Raw genomic sequence first — 16,693 nt, 5'->3', positions numbered from 1 at the left:
CGTGAGCTCCTGTGGAACCACTGATTTCCCTTCCTGCTGGCTGGGGGCTGCTCTGCTCATGCTGCAGAAAGCCACTTGTGAGAAGGGGTGAGAAGATGAGGCTCCCAGGCATACAGAGCCCCTGCCAGCCTTGTGCTTGCTGAGCTGGAAACCTGCTGTTATCTTGGAGGTGGTTTGATGGAGTGCGCTCCTCTCCTGAGCTGCTGCCTCATGCCAGCGGCTCACTGGTTCCTGCCACTGTGCTCACAGGTACTGAAGCTTTCAGGCATGATATGCTATGATGATTTGGTTCAATCAGCTCACAGCTGATCCATAACCCCTTGTGACCAGGTCTGAGTTGTCTGCAAGGGGTTCGTGCCAATGTGATGGAAGAGACAGGGCTTTGGATGCTTTTCCAGAGTCAAGAAGCAGCTTTTATTTGCAGTTTATGGTGGGATGAAGAAATATGCATTTGGTCTGAAATGTCACAGGCAGCTTGGGCATAGAGAGGCAGCTGTTCCTGCTGGGGGCTGTCCTGTGTGCCCCAGCCCAGGCAGCTGCCCAGCCCCTATTCCATAGGCTTCAGGATTCCTGTGTAATCCAGCTCCTTCTGCAGAGCACTGATGAAGCAAATGATCTTTCCGATACAGGCGCGGTTTCTGTCGCTCTCGGTTTGGAAAGCCTGGACAGATTGAAACCAAGCAGTGAATCTGCAGGCATGTCAAGGTCCCTGGAGCACAGAGAGCTCTAGCAAAGGTCTGGGAGCGTCTCTCCTCGAAGTGTCCCTGCCACTTGGGCCAGACCTGTCTGTGCCCCATCCCCCTGAGTGTGAGGGTCTCTTACCTTCTCTGTCACTGAGGTCTGCCACTGGTAGGTGTTGCAGAGCATGTCGCTCTCTCGCTTATCTATCTTCCGCAGGCGGATGCTGTGGGACATGTTGATGGCATTGACAGTGGTGTCTTTGTCCACAAGGAGCTGAGAGGTAACGTGACCAGATGAAAGGAGGGGGTGAGCACACAATGAACGAGCAGCACAGCAGTGCTCAGAGGGAGAAATCAGCCCTCTGTCTCAACCTGGCAAATCCCTACTCATTGGGATGAATCCAGGGCATTACCCTTGGCTTCGCTACAGTGTAATAGGGCATTATCCCTAGTACAGGTGGGGAAACTGAGGCAGCACCCTTGGCCCCACATGCTGGAACAGGGAGTTCTGTGCAGGCAGGGCTGCCGTGCAGCTGGTGTTGAAGCAAGGCTGTATATTCTCCAGCATGTCTGGAAATGGAAAATCACACTTGGAGAGATTCCCGCACTGCTGGTGCTGGCTGTAAATCTTCATTTTTGGAGAGTTCCAGCTTCTAATGGAAGCAGTGACTTCCCTCGTGGCTCTAAATAGAGGGTGGCTTCGCTAACCTGTAATGACTCTCCTCCTGCAGCCAAGTGCAGCTGTTGGACAAATGAATTCCCTTCTCTGGGGGAATGGATGGCAGTGAAGCAAAATGGGTGCGTGGCAGCAGTGCGGAACTGCCACCATCTGCACAGGCCATAAAGCAGGAGCTCCCCCGGGGCTCAGGGGTCTGGTTTGTGTCTGTCAGCTCTTGATTACCTGGAGTGACAGGGGGCTGGGATAATCTGGACAGAGCAAAACCACAGCTAATGCAAATTCAAGTAATTTAGCCACTAAATGAAGGAATAATGGAGGCAAAAAGGGCAGCAGCATTGCTGAGTGGAGCACTGCAACGATGTTGGTGCTTTTGGAAAGGCTCCTGGGATCTTTGCTAGCACAGCAAGACTGAGGGCTTGGTGGAAGTCTCCATTTCAAGTGTCATGTCCTACCTCCAGATCAGCTCATGGGCTCGGGAGCTCCAGGAGGGGATTTTGAAATCACTGAGGCAAACAGAGCCCCGGTGCAAGAAATTCAGAGCAGTGTTGGGATTCTGTTGAGGGAGCAGGGAGAGTCTGAACAAAACCAGCTGCGAGTGAGTACCGCAAATATGCTGCCTGAGTGCCTGGAAATCAGCCAGAGCAGTGAGTTGTGCTGGAGGCAGGAAAGAGATTTCCTCAGCACCTCTCCTGGGTTGCTGTCACCAGCTCTGGCACTGCCCAGGGAAACCTGCAGTGCACTTATCCCCTGTCCCAGTCAGTGGAGATGTCTGAAGGCACCACAGTTCAGCCAAGTGGCTGGACCCTCTAGGAAGGAGGTTATGCTGTGGTTCAGGTATGGCTCTGGCAGCACAGAGCCTCCTGGAAATCCTGTCCCTTCAGAGAAGAGGCTGTGGCCTCGTCTCCTTGCCAACTCCCTTGCAGGGATGAATTGTTTTGGTGCCCTCACCCTTCGAACATCATCTGGAAAATCCTCTTCAAGCTCACGGTTGTCCAGTTTCTCCAGGATGGCAAAGGTCATCTCCATCAGTTTTTCATGGTGTTGATTTTCCAGGTCCCGGCACTGGCTCAACGTACAGAACGTGGTTAAGGAAAAAGCCGACCACACCACTCATCTGTGGAGATTGAATGACCTCCTGTAAATGAGACTGACTGTCTGCACTGTGGGATTCTGCAGGAATGAGCCTGGCTGCTCCCAGGAGCTGCTGTGATGTCAGGATATCAGGATATACACTTTCAGTTCTTAATCACACATTGAGTCTCATCCTTACTGCCAAATATGACAGAGGACTGAGAGAGGACCTAGGTTTGCCAGGGAAATGGGAAGAGGTCTCCAGGTAAAAGCTAAGCCCTGAATGCAGTGCAATTATTTGCACCAGGCCAGCAGATTTCTAGATTTAAAGCAGTGTGACCTGACACTGAAGCACTTCAGCATTCTCATATAACTTTTTTTCAGTAGACATAAAAACCCCAAAAATGAACACCATTTAAAGACATTTCAACAAGAAGTGTAGATATTTCATTGGCTGCTGTGACAACAATGTACCTAGAAAACAGTCTAACCAGATTTTCCCTGTGTTTTGTCTTCTCTGCATGGAGAAGAAAGGAAGATTCCCAACAGGGTGAAAGCTGCCTAAATCCTACAGACTTTCAGCAGAGTAGAATTTGGATCTTTCTGTGCTCTCCAGAGTCTCCACATGAAGTGGCTGGGCACCTTAAATGACCGTTCCTCAAAGCTGGGAAAAGATATTTTCTGTTGATCAAAATAAAAAAAATTTTTATACTGGTGGCTCATTTTTGGATTTAGAGGTGAGGTGTAGGTATATGACTGGGAGGTCCAGGCCAACATACTGTGAAAAGGATATATCCTTTGAATGTTTTCAATGAATGTTGATGCTATGACATCAATGCTTCTTTTAAAATCCTGTAACAGTTCCTTAACAGAGGGAAAAAGAGGAAATACCACAATGAAAACTTGCATAAACATAACAGGGAGTCAGGGAGTCTAGGAGGAATCTACAATTTATTGTAATTTGGACTCACTGCTGTTATTAGCACAGTCAGAAACTGAACTGCCTTGAGCATTTAAAGTGATTTCAAAGTGCTGCAAGATTTTCTTCCCTTCTTCAGGGACAGAAAATCAGAATCAGGAGGGAAGTTGACTGAATACTATCTTTACCCAGAGTCTGGAGTAAGCCAGGGCATCCTTTGTTACCCTCACCTAAGCAGTGCCTGGAGAGGGCTGTATTCCCAAACCCTGCCATGCTGCAGCCTCCTTGTCTGTATGAAGAGCCTCTTGTTTGAAGCACAACCCCTTCCTGGGCTTTACTGCAGCTTTTAGTTTAGTCCTCAGGAATTAAAATTGCTGCTGCCTATTCCCTCTCTCAGAAATGGCTGATGGAGAATCTGTGAAGTGTTGCACTTAAAGGTCTTGGTACCTAAATCCTGCAAATCCAGCAGCGCACACAGGGAGAAATGTTTCTGCTCATCCCATCAGTGACTGCAGATACGTGAGGGCCAACTCAGAAAACACTAAAAAGGCACAATCCTGATGCAATGAGGATCCATTTTGAGCTGCTGCTTTCTGTGATCCACGCTCACAAAAGTACACTGCTGCACACAGGTCACAGCTCCTGCCTGCTCATTTTTAAACAGATTACTTTGGGTTTTTTCCTTCGATGAAGATGCACATTAGCAGCCCTGCCCTAGTTTTTGAGGAAAAGTCTGGGGAGGAAAAGGCAGCTATTATGCAAGCAAATGCAGCAAGCCAAGCAGGAATGTTTGTAATCTTATAGCAAAGATCAGCTTCAAAGAATGACACCTCTAGAATCCCAAATGCGTACACCCCATGCTATGCAGTGACTTGTGCACACCTAGAAAATGATTGAATGACCTCCCCTTATCTCCAGAAGTGTGGGAAATCAGCTTGGATAGATGAGAAGGACATACAAATCTGTTGTAAGGTATCCATGTCCAGGGCCTGATCTCACACTCATCAACTTCAAGCAGAGAAAGAATAAGATGAGGACAAAACCTTTTCCTGAGTGGAAGCCCTGTGCCCCCCTCTTTGTGAGTATGCTGCTACACAGGGCTGCAGTGACAGAAAAGTGACCCGGCCGCATTCTGGCTGTGAGGTCTCACAGGTGTGTGCTTGGCCCTCACCTCCAGGTCGTTGGATACCAGTGCTTCCAAGGTCATGAGTGCATCCCACAGCTGAAGGATGTCCTCCTTGCCCTCAGCTCGTTTAGACTCAGCAATATCGCCACTCCTGGCATGATAAATCTCATCCAGCCTCTAAACACAGAGATACGTGAATTGCTTACAGTTTGTGTTCAGCACTCCATTGCAATTTAATTAACTTGTTACTTGTGTGAGAGAAGTTTCTGCTGCTGATGAGCTGAAATGAAACGTGATGATTCAGGGAAGTCTCCAGATTTACCTTGGTGGTAGTCAACAGTGCTGAGCTTTGCTACTGCAAGAGGATTGGAAAAATTTTTCCTCATCCTCCACTCAGTAGAAGACTTTGCCCCTTCTATGCTTCCAGCTTTGGTTCGCCTTCATTTCAAGCAAAAAAAGAATAATATTTAATTCTTGACATTGCTGGCTGTGAAGAAGAAATTAACAATTGCTTTGGAGAAAGAAACGCAGGCCTAAATCCTGATGCACTTCCTTGCAAGGAGAATCTTGACTGACTTCCAGCAGGGTCAGGATTTAGTATTCTGAATATGGAATACCTATCATTGCCTGCCTCCCTCTTACAGCAAGGATTTATTGCCCTTCAGAATTATGTATTGACGTCACTTTTGTATCAGACAAGATTTATGTTTGCTTGGATAAAAAAAAAAACCTCTTGTGCTGAATGTGTTATTTTCAAGTCTGTTTAAAATCAGTTAACAATCAATTGTTTAAAAAAGGAGGAAAAATAGATATGTTTTATTATGACTAATCCACTTCTCCTGAGGGGGAATGGAAGGGGGTGAAGTAAACAATTCTGTTAAAAACCCTTGCCAAGGCTTGTGTCTGGAAATGGGGTGGATTACCCAAACTTTGCAGTGCTAGAAGGGGGAAGGGGAGAGCAAGGTGTCTTCTTCTCTAATGTAAACAAGTTAGGAGGCTCAAAAGGCTCCAGAGCCACTCAAGCTGCACCTCTGGGAGCAATAACTTCAAAGTTCAAGGCCTTTAATCCTCTGTAACCAACTTCAGAGAGTGCAGTCATTTTACAGGTTACCCAAGTTTACATGAAAGGATTACAGCCAGACAAACAACCCTAAGAACAGCCCACAGACTGCAGTCTGCTGGGGCCTCTGTGCCTTTTGAACTTCTCCAGCAATTTCCAATGATGGGGAAATGCTGTTAAAACACTGTGTTCAGTTTTGATACCAACTCCTCTAATATTTATAGGAAAACTGGCACGCTGACCCCTGCATCCTGTTTAGAGAATCACAGAATCTCAGAATGGTTTGGCTTGAGAAAGACCTTCAAGATCATCCAGTCACACCCCTGCCATGGGCAGGGACACCTTCCACTGTCCTGGGTTGCTCCAAGCCCTGTCCAACCTGGCCTGGGACACTTCCAGGGATGGGACATCCACAGCTTCTCTGGCCAACCTGTGCTAGGGCCTCACCATCTTCACAATGAACAATTTCATCCTAATATTTAATCGAATTTCTTCCTAATGTCCCACCTAAGCCTTCCCTCCTTCATCTTAAGGCCATTCCCCCTTGTCACTCCATGCCCTTGCAGGCCAATCCATAGCTGAGCCTGTAGGTCGGACAGAGGTGAAGGGGTAAAATCTGGCCTCAGCTGTGTTTCTTTGGGTTTTGTTGCTGTTTCTTTGTTTTTGTAGGTTTTGCAGGGTTTGTTTTGCTGGTTTAGGGTTTTTTTTAATGGAAGATATAGTGAGAATTCAAGTGCAAGTTAACTAAATATTCATGTCAAACTTTTGGTTGGAACGAGATGATCTTTAAGGTCCCTTCCAACCCAAACTGTTCTGCGATTCTGTGACTCTGGTAGTGCTGCCGGCTCGTGTCCCAGCTAGAGCTGCTGGATGCAGATTTCCATCATGAGTCAGCAAGGTTCAAGGCCCCAGGAGCACAGTGACTCAGCAGCTGTCAGCCTGTGACAGGCACTGAAATAAAAGTGACCTGGTTTCCAGCGGGAGCCAGCGCTCGTGACTCTGCTGGTGTCAGTTGTCAGGGACTTGCTCTCTCAGCTGACAGTGTTACCAGGCTTTAGCCCTCCCTTATTTTTTCTGTGGAAACAAAATCATGATCCATCTATTATACATGGTTAGAAAGGGATCCAGCTAGAACCTACGCCCTGAGTGGCCACAATGGGTGGCTGTAGCTGAGCAGAATGAAAAGAGAGAGCGTCTGCTTTAAATGACTAGAAATACATTAAAATAACTTTATCTAAATTTTTTTGGTTATAGTTCTTTGAGCTGTTGCTGAAAAAATGAACTGAAGCAGAAAATTACTTGAAAATAATCTGAATACTCTGCAATTTCCTTCCTTTTCTTCCCAATTTTTCAATGAAGGAAGAGCTACTGGAGGCTTCAAAAAGAAGGGGAGTGGCAGTAAATATCTATCTATCTATCTATCTATCTATCTCTTATAAATCAACTTTATAAAAAATATTTCAACTAAAAGAAAGGTTGAGCATTTCCATTTTCTTAAATATTGGTGACTTTTCTGCATGGGAAAAAAATAAGTAGAAACCCCCACCCTGTTTAGCTACAATTTTTCTTTAAACTCTTGAAGGACCTTTACCTTTATAGATGATACTATTATGACATATTAATTTTGTTCTACACTGAATTTCCAGTATAGATAAAGGCTGTGTTAGCTGGTTGTAGTTTGCCCAAAAGGTAGAAATTTCAATCCCCCTTTTTTTTCCTACATAAAGTATTAAAAACCTTTTCACATTATGTTAATGACATAGTATTAGCTAACAAAACAATTTTTCTGGGTATAAATTTATGTTGTAAGAAACATATAAGGAAAGATCAGTGACTGAGCACTGGAAGAGGTTTCCCAGAGAGGCTGTGGAGTCTCCATCCTTGGAGATATTCACAGTCCTGAGCAGCCTGCTGTGGGTGGTCCTCCTTGACCGGGACCAGATGACTTGCAAAGATCCCTTCCACCCTCAGCCACTCTGTGATTCTGCCATTAGGGATCAAGTATTAATTCTCATTACAGCATTGTCAATCCAAAATAATATTCCTGATTTTAATTGAGTTACCCCCATTTTCAGCGCAATTAAAAGCTGGTATATGCTGTAGAGAAATCATGTATCAAACAAACAAAAGCATAACATTACCCTTTGGTTCCGATTTTCAAAGTCTGAGATTATTCTCTTGCTTTCCTGCTGGTTGACTGTCAGAATTTCATGGAGTCTTTTGTAGAATTTTGAGACTTCAGCTTCTCGTTTTTCATACTCTTCCAGTCCATAGTTATATAGGTTCTCACAAACTGAGACAAACTCCTTCTTGTATGTGACAGCAGAGTCAAGGTTTTTTGCTTGTTCAGTGGAGCAACATGTTATGTTCCTTCTGCCTCTGCAAATCTGAGCAACAAGAGCTACAACCTATTTTTATGTGAACTCTGTGGTTCTTGCTGGGAGCTGCCAAATATTCTGTTTGGGGCAGGACTGGGTCACCCATTCACATTTTATGCATAAGATTTTGCTGCCTTAAGAGTATGGAGAAAGCTGTGGCAACTTGAGGGGGAAAAAAGCCTTGAGGAAGAGAAGAAAATACATTCACTTGTCTGATTCTTCTGACACAGCAGCAGAACGAAGCCTACAATCCTATCTGTCTTCACAAGTGTGAATACAGTGCCTGTGTAGTTAATAAATACAGCTCTGGAGCCCACAGCCAGAGCACAGAATAAACTACTGACTTGGTAGCATCACAAAAATAACGTCAATTTTTCTTCTGCTATTATCTTGGCAATGGAATTGTTTCTGGAGTCTATTGTAGTTAAGCTGTGATGCATTTTTCCCCAACAGTGTAATGCAATTTTAAGGAAGGTCAAGTTACTGGCCTTGACAATACTCTATTAATCTGAATGAGAAAAGAAAAAAGAAAAAAAAGTGTCTGCTTTCTGCTCCCCTGTGTAGGAGCAATGATCAGAAAAATGTGCTGGCCTCGAAACTTCACGTTGCCAGTTCTGGCAGGTTGTGAGATATGTGACTTGTATCATTCTGATTAGTCTGTTCCTATCTCCTACCACTTCAATTTCAACATGATTTTAGCAACTGTGCTCTTACAATCTAACTGACAGAGATTTATCTTCCAGCTCATTTTAAACTTTAAGTGGATTCCAGACTTAAAGAAAGTACAAAGTCTTGATTCTTGAAGGGTCAGAAAAGGAGGCTACCAAAATCATGTTTGATTCAAGGGAAGGAAAAGGAATATGGTAATTACAACGGTGAGAATTTAAAACTCTGGGATCTCATGACCTGTTGGAGATAGAAACGAGTGGTTTTACAAATGGGATGTTTCAAGCTGGGCTGACCAGCTTGCCAGTAATATAAACCATTTGTCTGGAGCCCTCATATTTCACAAGATATCAAGCCTTAAAGCTGTCAGTGGTCTCACAGCCTTGCAGTGTAATTTTTGGTACCATTCCAAAATTGAACACAGACTGTCTTCAGATCTTAGATCAATGTAGCTTTCAGCTCTGGACAAAAGCAACAGATGAAGAGTCCCTGTGGATGCATTTCCTTCTTAACTCAAGGCATTACCTTTTAGCTGTAGGTATTCCAAACCCAGGAAGGATATGCCTGCAGCAGGTCCTCCACTTCAGGGAGGGAAGCCAGTTTGGCAACTTCTGTATCCTCTGCATACAGACTGTCAAACAGGAATGATCCATTCAGGTGCTCAACAAAGGCTGTCTTTGAAGAGAAACAGAGTAAAATAAGTACAATAAAGATGCCAGCCTGCTGCCAGTCCTCAGGATGTGTCTCTCCTATAAGCACCTCAGCAGCAGCAGAACATTGGTGCAGACACAGTTACATGAACGCAGCCGACACACCAACCAAGCCACGAAAGCACCTTGCAACTGGAGTGAAACCCATCCCAGGGGCTTTGCTGCTACAACTCTGTAGCCTAAGGATAGAAAACACTGTTTAATCTCAGATCACAGAATCATAAAATGGCTTGTGTTGAAAGGGACATTAAAGATCATCTCATTCCACCCCCCCGGCATGGGCAGGGACACCTTGCACTAGGCCAAGTTTCTCCAATCCCCACCCAACCTGGCTTGGAACACTTCAAGGATGGGGCATTCACAGCTTCTCTGGGTAACCTGTTCCAGTTGCCAATATAAGACATTGCCACATACAAACACTTATTGCAAGGCTATTAAGCCTTTCAGATAAGGACTTGGTGAACTTTGGGGAGGGACAAAGGGAAGAGTAGCAGTCCTCCCTGGCACTAAACCACGAAACTTCGACCACTCTGATCTTCTAGAGGTCTGGAACACAGAGCCAGGCCACAGCTGAAAGCACCATTCCACCTGGTCTCACTTTCAGTCTGGTCACAGGACTACAGAGATCTCCAAAAGTCCTGGAGAGTTTAACCATAAAACTAATGAAAAGCTTAACTTAGTGTGAAGGAGAAAAAAAAAAAGTCACTTCACCATGAAAATATTAACATTTTCCTCAGACCTGTAATTTTCTTAATCTCATGTCAGGCTGATAAACTCCCTGCATATGATTTACTATTTAGCTTTGCAGGGTCTTTATCTGTAGTTTCATTGTTCAGACCAAAGAATTATGTTCCCCCACGTCATGTGTATTCCACAGCAGTTCCTGTTTTCATCCAAAAGATAAGATTCAGAGATCACAGAGATTAATCCAAGCCTTAGTTTTAGCAGAGTTGATGTTAACCTCTCTTCAAGCAGGGAAAAGACAAGTCAATATGTGTTGTGCTTCTTTCTCCTGAGACAAATACACAGCCAGCCAAAGAAACCTTACCTGGTGGTACTCCAGCTCTTTCTGCTTTGCCTGTTCTATCTCCTTCTGAGCAAGGGCCTGAGCCTCCTCTTGTTCCAATGGCATAGTAAGATCCTGATACTTTAAAACTGCAGCTTGCCTCTGAGAAATAGAAATAAAATGTTTGTATCGGATTATACAACATTGCTCAACAAGTCAGGGCATAAGCAACTGATCTATCTAGAACATGCACCAGAGCGGCATCTGCATCTCCATTTCCTCATGGGCTTTTTATTAAACTACTTATGAAGTTTCTAATCTAATCCTCATCCCATTTTTTGCTGGTATATTACTCTGTTTCTGCATTCAATACATCTGAGATAATTCAGTCCCAGGAAGCTTTTCTCTCTCCATTTTCTCATCTTTAGAGTTTTGGTTTTTTTCCTCTTTTAGCAGGAAGTTCTATTTTGACTTCTAGAATTTGAGCTCCAATTTGATCAGTCAGTGAGGTTAATACATTTTCTAGGGAGAAGAAGGCTCTTTGGAGGAGTGGATGGCAAGGTAGTACCAGGGGCAAGAACCTCATTAGCTTGAAACTGAAGCTTGACAAATTTAAGTATACAATTCTCTGACGTCCCTGATGAGCAGGGACTGCATTCCATGACCTGGAAAGCCCTTCCAGTCCTATGGTAAGAGCAATGTGCATTCCAAGTACAGCTCCTGCTCTGTGCCAAGCAAATTTACAATTAACCATATTCTTTGGTTACTAAAAAAAAACCCTGAACACAAACCCCTGTCTTTGTTCCTTTCAGCCCTGGGATGATGCAGCAGTTCCACAGGTTACTGGTGAGGATGAACTGTCTTGTTCTCAGAAAACAAGAGTGGGAAGTGCATCCAGGCACCTGCTTGCCTGGATAGTCTGTCAGTCTGCTACTGAAACAAATCACTCTGTGAGCAGCAGGACCACCAAGGCTCCTTCCCCCTGGATCCATGTCTCAAGACTGATTTCCTCTGAGATTCTCTAAGAAGACTTGCACTCACACTGCAGCCTCTCTGTGGCAACATGAACCAGGCCCCTCTCCCACACACAGCTGCTGATTTTCACAAAATCTGTGAAGACATCATGCTTCTGACACCTCTGCCTCTCTGTCAGATTTGACAGAATTTGGCCTACAGGTTCACAGCTGTTATGTGGAAGCAGAGTAAACACTGTGTGTTTCTGTGAGCCTGATTTCTGCAGGGAACCTGCCCCCAGTGCTGGAATATTGCTGGCACACCAACAAAGCAAAATCTCTGTAAGATGCTGTTGTCTGATTTCCCAATCAGGGAATGCAGAAATCTCACCGTGGAGTCTCTCACAAGTTTGAAGTCCAAGTACACCAGGCTTGGAAGATGAGCAACAACAAACAGCATGTAGTGCTCTTTGTTGCAGAAAGGGTTCCCACTGAGGTTCAGAGTCCGTAGGTTTTTTAACCTCCTGAGATAGACAACCTGTGCCAAAGGGAAAGAGCTCTGTATTTCCCAGTGCTGGGGAAACACAGCCCTGGAATTTATTGCTTTTATTACAGTTAAGTTGCAATCTGTATTCTGCTCCGCTGCCAAATTCACACGACAGTCAATTATGAGTTTCTAATGGCTTTGGAAAAGAAAATACTTAAGTTCACATTGGAAATTATCTAGACAATGGGTGGAGAGAGAGAAGGCTGACGGGGTGCACAAATCACAGATCTTAAATTGCTACGATGCCCTCAAAAGAACTCCAAATAAATCCTAGTCTCTTCCCTTTTCTTATATGTAGCCACTTATTCCTTTTCTAGCTTTCATGAGAGCCAATAGGAATTTTGCCATGGCTGAGAGCAGTCACAGAACTGGGCCCCCACAAGTCAATAATCTAAAAGAAAAATGGCTGCAGCAAGCACTTAACACCAGGACAGAGGACCAAAACCATAGCTCAGAAATACTTTGAAATCCTGAAGAGAATTTCATCAGCTAAGGAGGGGCTTGGACACAATGGCAAATGCCAGTTTTAGAATATCTGATCCTTCGACAGGGAATATTTGCAAAGCCAGGGAACACTCACATCTTCCAGAATGGACAGGTTATTCTTCCCTACAGAGAAAGTCTGCAGCTCTTGCAATGCGTCCATGTGCTCAAGTTTAGATATTCTGTTACTGTAGAGACTGAGGTCCTGCAGTTTGACAAGGGTATCCAGGCCCTCAATTACTTCAATATTGTTGAAGGACAGGTCTGGGGAAGAGTTTAGAAATCAAACATTACATTATTTCTTGCAGAACACCCTGATTCTGCCCTTGCAGTTAGTTCTGGATGTAGGAGTTTATGTACAGATTTTTCTCAGGGGTGGTCAGTGTCCCACAGGAAAGGCTCAGCATTAAATCATCCTCCATCCCGATCTCCTCCTTGCAATGGTCTGTGCAACTTTTAAATGAGAGGAAAAGCTGAAGTTAGTCCATGCAGAGTCCACAAACACAGCCTGAAATGGACTTCTGCCTTACAGGGAAACACAAAAAAGGGGTGGGGAAATACCCTAAAGAGGGCAATTTCTGTGACAAATCTGACACCATCTTGTTTCTTGCAGACTCTGGCCTGCCACACCAATGCCACAGTTGTGGTCGTTCCTACAGGACCAAGATATGGCAGTTCCACATCAGCATAATTATGCAAAGGCTCACTTTAGCTGTTTCACTTATTGAAACATCCTCTTCTCCTGCCAGAACATCTCTCCTAACACCTACACTCACCATGACTAAGGGCAGGATTTGCCCTTGGGCTAGTACTGAGAAAGCCAAGAGTCCGAAAACAGTTTATGAGGTCTCTTGGGTGGCTGAGACACTTGTGTAGCAGCAGCTGAACCACTGCAGCCTTTGGGCAAAGGGAATATGTGAGTGTCTTTCAAAACACTCTGCTTACACTGTGGAGATCAGTTGGTGATTCACAAGTGCATCAGTCATCTGTGGAGCAGAACAGTGCAGACAACTGGGCGGAAGAACCCATTAGACATTTCACAATGTGCTTACAAGCTGAAGCCCTGCATGCTGAGGATATATTTAGAATTCCAACCAGCAGCATGGCTGCAGTTCCAGGGAATGCTCTAAGCTGTGCATCTGTGTAGCTGCAAGCAGTCACATAAGGATACAAGGATGGGCACTCCTTGGGACAACAAGGACACCAAGCCCTTAAGGATACAGGGGTAAAGATGGTGGGTTGTAGGCTCTGGAATGCCTGCAGCAGCTTTGAAAACAAAATACAGGCTTCTAAATAACAGGGGTGTTTCCATAAATATTCCTGAAAGTCACCCTAAACACAATACAAATCTTGGAAACAACCTTGAAACCTCAGCTTCCTGTTCCTGCCACACCAAATGTATTAAACCCAGTTTTTAAACATTTGAAGGATTGTTTTGCAGCTCTGATACTCAGGCATTTTGACATTTGACAGTCAAATAAGGAGACACAGAGACAGCTGACAGCCTTCCCAGGGTAAGCTCCTATCAGTCGTGTTTGAGAAGGAAGGTGACATCGTGGTTTATCACAGATTGCTTTGCACCTGTGAAGGCATCCAACCTCCTATGCCTGTATCTCACCAAGCCATACAAGGTGAACCAGACTCTCCAGACCTTCTATCTTCTCAATGACGTTGTTGTTCAGCTGCAGTTTAGTCAGATTCTCTAATGGCCACAGATTATCAATCTGCAGGATACCTAAAGCCGCAGGAAAAAAAAGAAAATAAAAGAAAATTGCTTTTCATGTGAGACAGCTTCGTTTTAGCAGACACGCTGCCTTGCACAAGGAAAACACATCCAGTCTTGCCTCCAAAAGGATTTTCAGCGTGTGATGAGTGCCCTGGAGAGCTCAGAGGTGCACTGGCTGGACGAGATTTCAATGAAACAGCCCACTTAACCTCAGTGTCCTGCACCAGTGCACGCTGCTCATCAGTGAGGCCAACGAGGCGTGCAGGGGATGCTGACTACGGCCCTGCACTCCAGTGGCTTTATGAATCCTCTGCTAGGAGGCCTCGACCTTCATTTTCCTCTCCAGCTCCAAGCGGGAGGTTTGGGATGAGACTCTGCTTTTCTCTGCATTTGCAGTCTAGCAGTGCCCAGCCCCTGCTTTTGTAAATGACTCTCCTGCTCCCAGGATTCTCATCACAGGGGAAGAAGTTGGAGTCTACTCTTTCTGTGAAGGCTGCAGTTTAGAACTAATCAATATCCCTGCATTTAGTTTCCTCCAAAAACAGAATCACAAGGGCAGGCCGTTAGTCCCCACAGCAAAGCATCAGGACCAAGGTGACAGGAAATACAGAACATTCTCACTCCCATTTCTCTTTCCCCTGCAATGGCTTCCCCAAAGATTTCATCTGCTGTCCTGCTATCCTTATTTAATGAGGGCACAATAAACCAAGGAATTGCATGCACAAAATATTCACACAGTTCTGTATTTTGTATTTGCAAACAAATCTATGCAGGATCAGGTCAAGGGAGTCTTTTCTAAGAAAATCAACTCATACACACATTATTTTACTGGAGCATACAAAGAACAATCAACAGTAGATTTTTGCCTATGAAATTACCCCTCTCCCCCAAATACTCAAATATTGAGCCAAATGTTCTTCCTTTTCATTTTTTGAGTGCAAGTTTACAACAGGTTTGACAGTAGGAGGCAAGCTGTGGTAATGCTATGGATGACCAGAGAATGCCATCAGATTGGATTGTAATCACCATAATCTCCCAAACAGCTCTCCCATAATCACCAGCCATGGCAGAGCCTACCCAGGGCTGGATTTGGCCACGTACCGAGGGGCCTAATAGGCCTGTGGCCTGTAGGTGTCAGCACAATATAAATGTTAAATGAGAACAGCAGCTGACAATAAGAGTGGGAAGTGAAGCAGCTTTGAAGTTACCCACCAGCAAAAGCACCTGGCTCCCTCTGATGAAGCTACTTTGTACAGGTATGAGCAAAAGTCTAACTCCAGACATTAATTTTCACATAATAAATCCAAGGTAATAATGATTGCTTAATTGCCAGTTACCCACTTCATGCTTTATTCTATTACCTTCTAGCAAAAGAAGAGGGAAAATATGTATATATTCTGATACTCACTTTTAAAACTAAGCTGTAGCTCTGTCACAACCTTAAAGTTAGTATTTTCCACTCTGGCAAGATCTCCAAGGTCCTCTGGACACTTCTCTTCGATGGCTTTCTGAACCATTTCATCATCAATAATGTTTGGCTCAACATTACTGAAAAACTGACTCATTGTGAGACGCAATCAGCCTTAGATGACAGAAAAGAAAAAGAAATTATATCAGTACCTGGCTACTATTTCTAGCGATCCCAGAATCCCAAAATGGTTTGGGTTGGAAGGGACCTTAAAGATATCTCATTCCACCCCCTGCCATGGATAGGGACACCTTCCACCAGCCCAGGTTGCTCCAAGTCCCATCCAGCCTGGCTTTGGACACTTTCAGGGATGGGGAATCCACAACTTCTCTTGTCAGCCTATTCCAATGCTTGACAACCCTTTCAGTGAAGAAATTTTTCATGGAAATTTAAATATCACTAATGTTGCCCTGGGGGCAATGAGACTGTTGGGCTTTTTCGAAGTGTGCAGAGTTAATGAATCAGTGTGACAGACTTGAACCGTCAAACTTTTGCTTGCATAAGATGTTGATAATTACAGAGTAAGTTCTGATTTATTTTTGCATAGGACAGGAATAATAAATGTCAGAGTTTAGAGAGTTCTATTTTCATCATGGCATTTCATTAACAAACCAAACCTCTCTGTGGCTGTGCACAGTAGAGATCGAGGAGCAGCAGGCTCTGGATTTATCCATCTTTGACCTTCCTCTCCCACTTCCTTATACAATCCCAGAATGGTTTAGGTTGGGAGGGACCATAAACCCATCTTGTTCCACCCCTGCCATGGGCAGGGACAGCTTGCACTAGACCAGGTTGCTCCAATCCCCGTCCAACCTGTCCTTGAACACTCCCAGGGATGTGAACTCGTCCAGCGTCTCTTCAGTCAATGCCGGTTCTAACCACCCCTGCGCGGTGGGTGAGAAGAGGCCGCCGCCTCCCGCTCCCAGAACCCACCGAAGCCCAGATCCTGGCCCATCAGGCCTCTCACCCGCAGGTCCCCTGGGCTCTGGGTCGGTTCCCGGTTCCCGGTTCCCGGTTCCCGGTTCCCGGCCCCTACCCGCGCCTCGCCTCCCGTCGCTACGGAAGCACGGGTGCGTTGCTAAGGGCGGTCACGTGAGAGACTCAGCCGCCAATGGGCGGGGAGTGGGTGGGAAGGCCAGCTACCAATCAGAGCGCGAGAAATCCGTGTCAGCCAATCAATGCCGGGACCATGCCCTCGAGACGGAGAGGTCTCGAATGATT

The 16,693-nt window shown here is 45.1% G+C and overlaps 1 protein-coding gene across 2 annotated transcripts; it reads right to left on the bottom strand.

The window, feature by feature from the left end:
• Nucleotides 1–381: 381 nt before the first annotated feature.
• Nucleotides 382–16,543, bottom strand: DRC3 (dynein regulatory complex subunit 3). 2 transcript variants are annotated; one of them, XM_010392318.4, is made up of 13 exons: nucleotides 16,440–16,542; nucleotides 15,413–15,586; nucleotides 13,897–14,013; nucleotides 12,376–12,542; nucleotides 11,640–11,786; nucleotides 10,338–10,457; nucleotides 9,142–9,254; nucleotides 7,677–7,851; nucleotides 4,521–4,652; nucleotides 3,224–3,294; nucleotides 2,308–2,431; nucleotides 823–954; nucleotides 382–661 (listed from the first exon to the last, which is right to left on the bottom strand). In XM_010392318.4, exons 2-13 carry the CDS (start codon nucleotides 15,567–15,569, stop codon nucleotides 548–550), a joined length of 1,569 nt encoding a protein of 522 aa, XP_010390620.3. In that variant the 5' UTR covers nucleotides 15,570–15,586; nucleotides 16,440–16,542; the 3' UTR covers nucleotides 382–547. The 2 variants fall into 2 exon arrangements, with proteins under 2 accessions (XP_010390620.3, XP_019136966.3); XM_019281421.3 differs by lacking the exon at nucleotides 11,640–11,786 and having other exon boundaries at nucleotides 16,440–16,543.
• Between the last annotated feature and the right edge of the window lie 150 nt (nucleotides 16,544–16,693).

This window comes from Corvus cornix, chromosome 14 (genome assembly GCF_000738735.6).
Source record: "Corvus cornix cornix isolate S_Up_H32 chromosome 14, ASM73873v5, whole genome shotgun sequence".
Classification (NCBI taxonomy): Eukaryota; Metazoa; Chordata; class Aves; order Passeriformes; family Corvidae; genus Corvus; species Corvus cornix.
Note: the sequence above shows the minus strand (reverse complement) of the source record. Positions and strands in the feature narration are given on the sequence as shown.

Excerpts from the sequence above, each read along its gene's own strand:
- DRC3 (XM_010392318.4), bottom strand. The coding sequence starts at position 15,569 with ATGAGTCAGTTTTTCAGTAATGTTGAGCCAAACATTATTGATGATGAA. Across the intron at positions 12,543-13,896 it reads GGTTCACCTTGTATGGCTTG|ACCTGTCCTTCAACAATATT; the intron begins GTGAGATACAGG and ends ACTCTTCCCCAG. Across the intron at positions 3,295-4,520 it reads TGGTATCCAACGACCTGGAG|GAACTGTTACAGGATTTTAA; the intron begins GTGAGGGCCAAG and ends CCCTCTGTTAAG.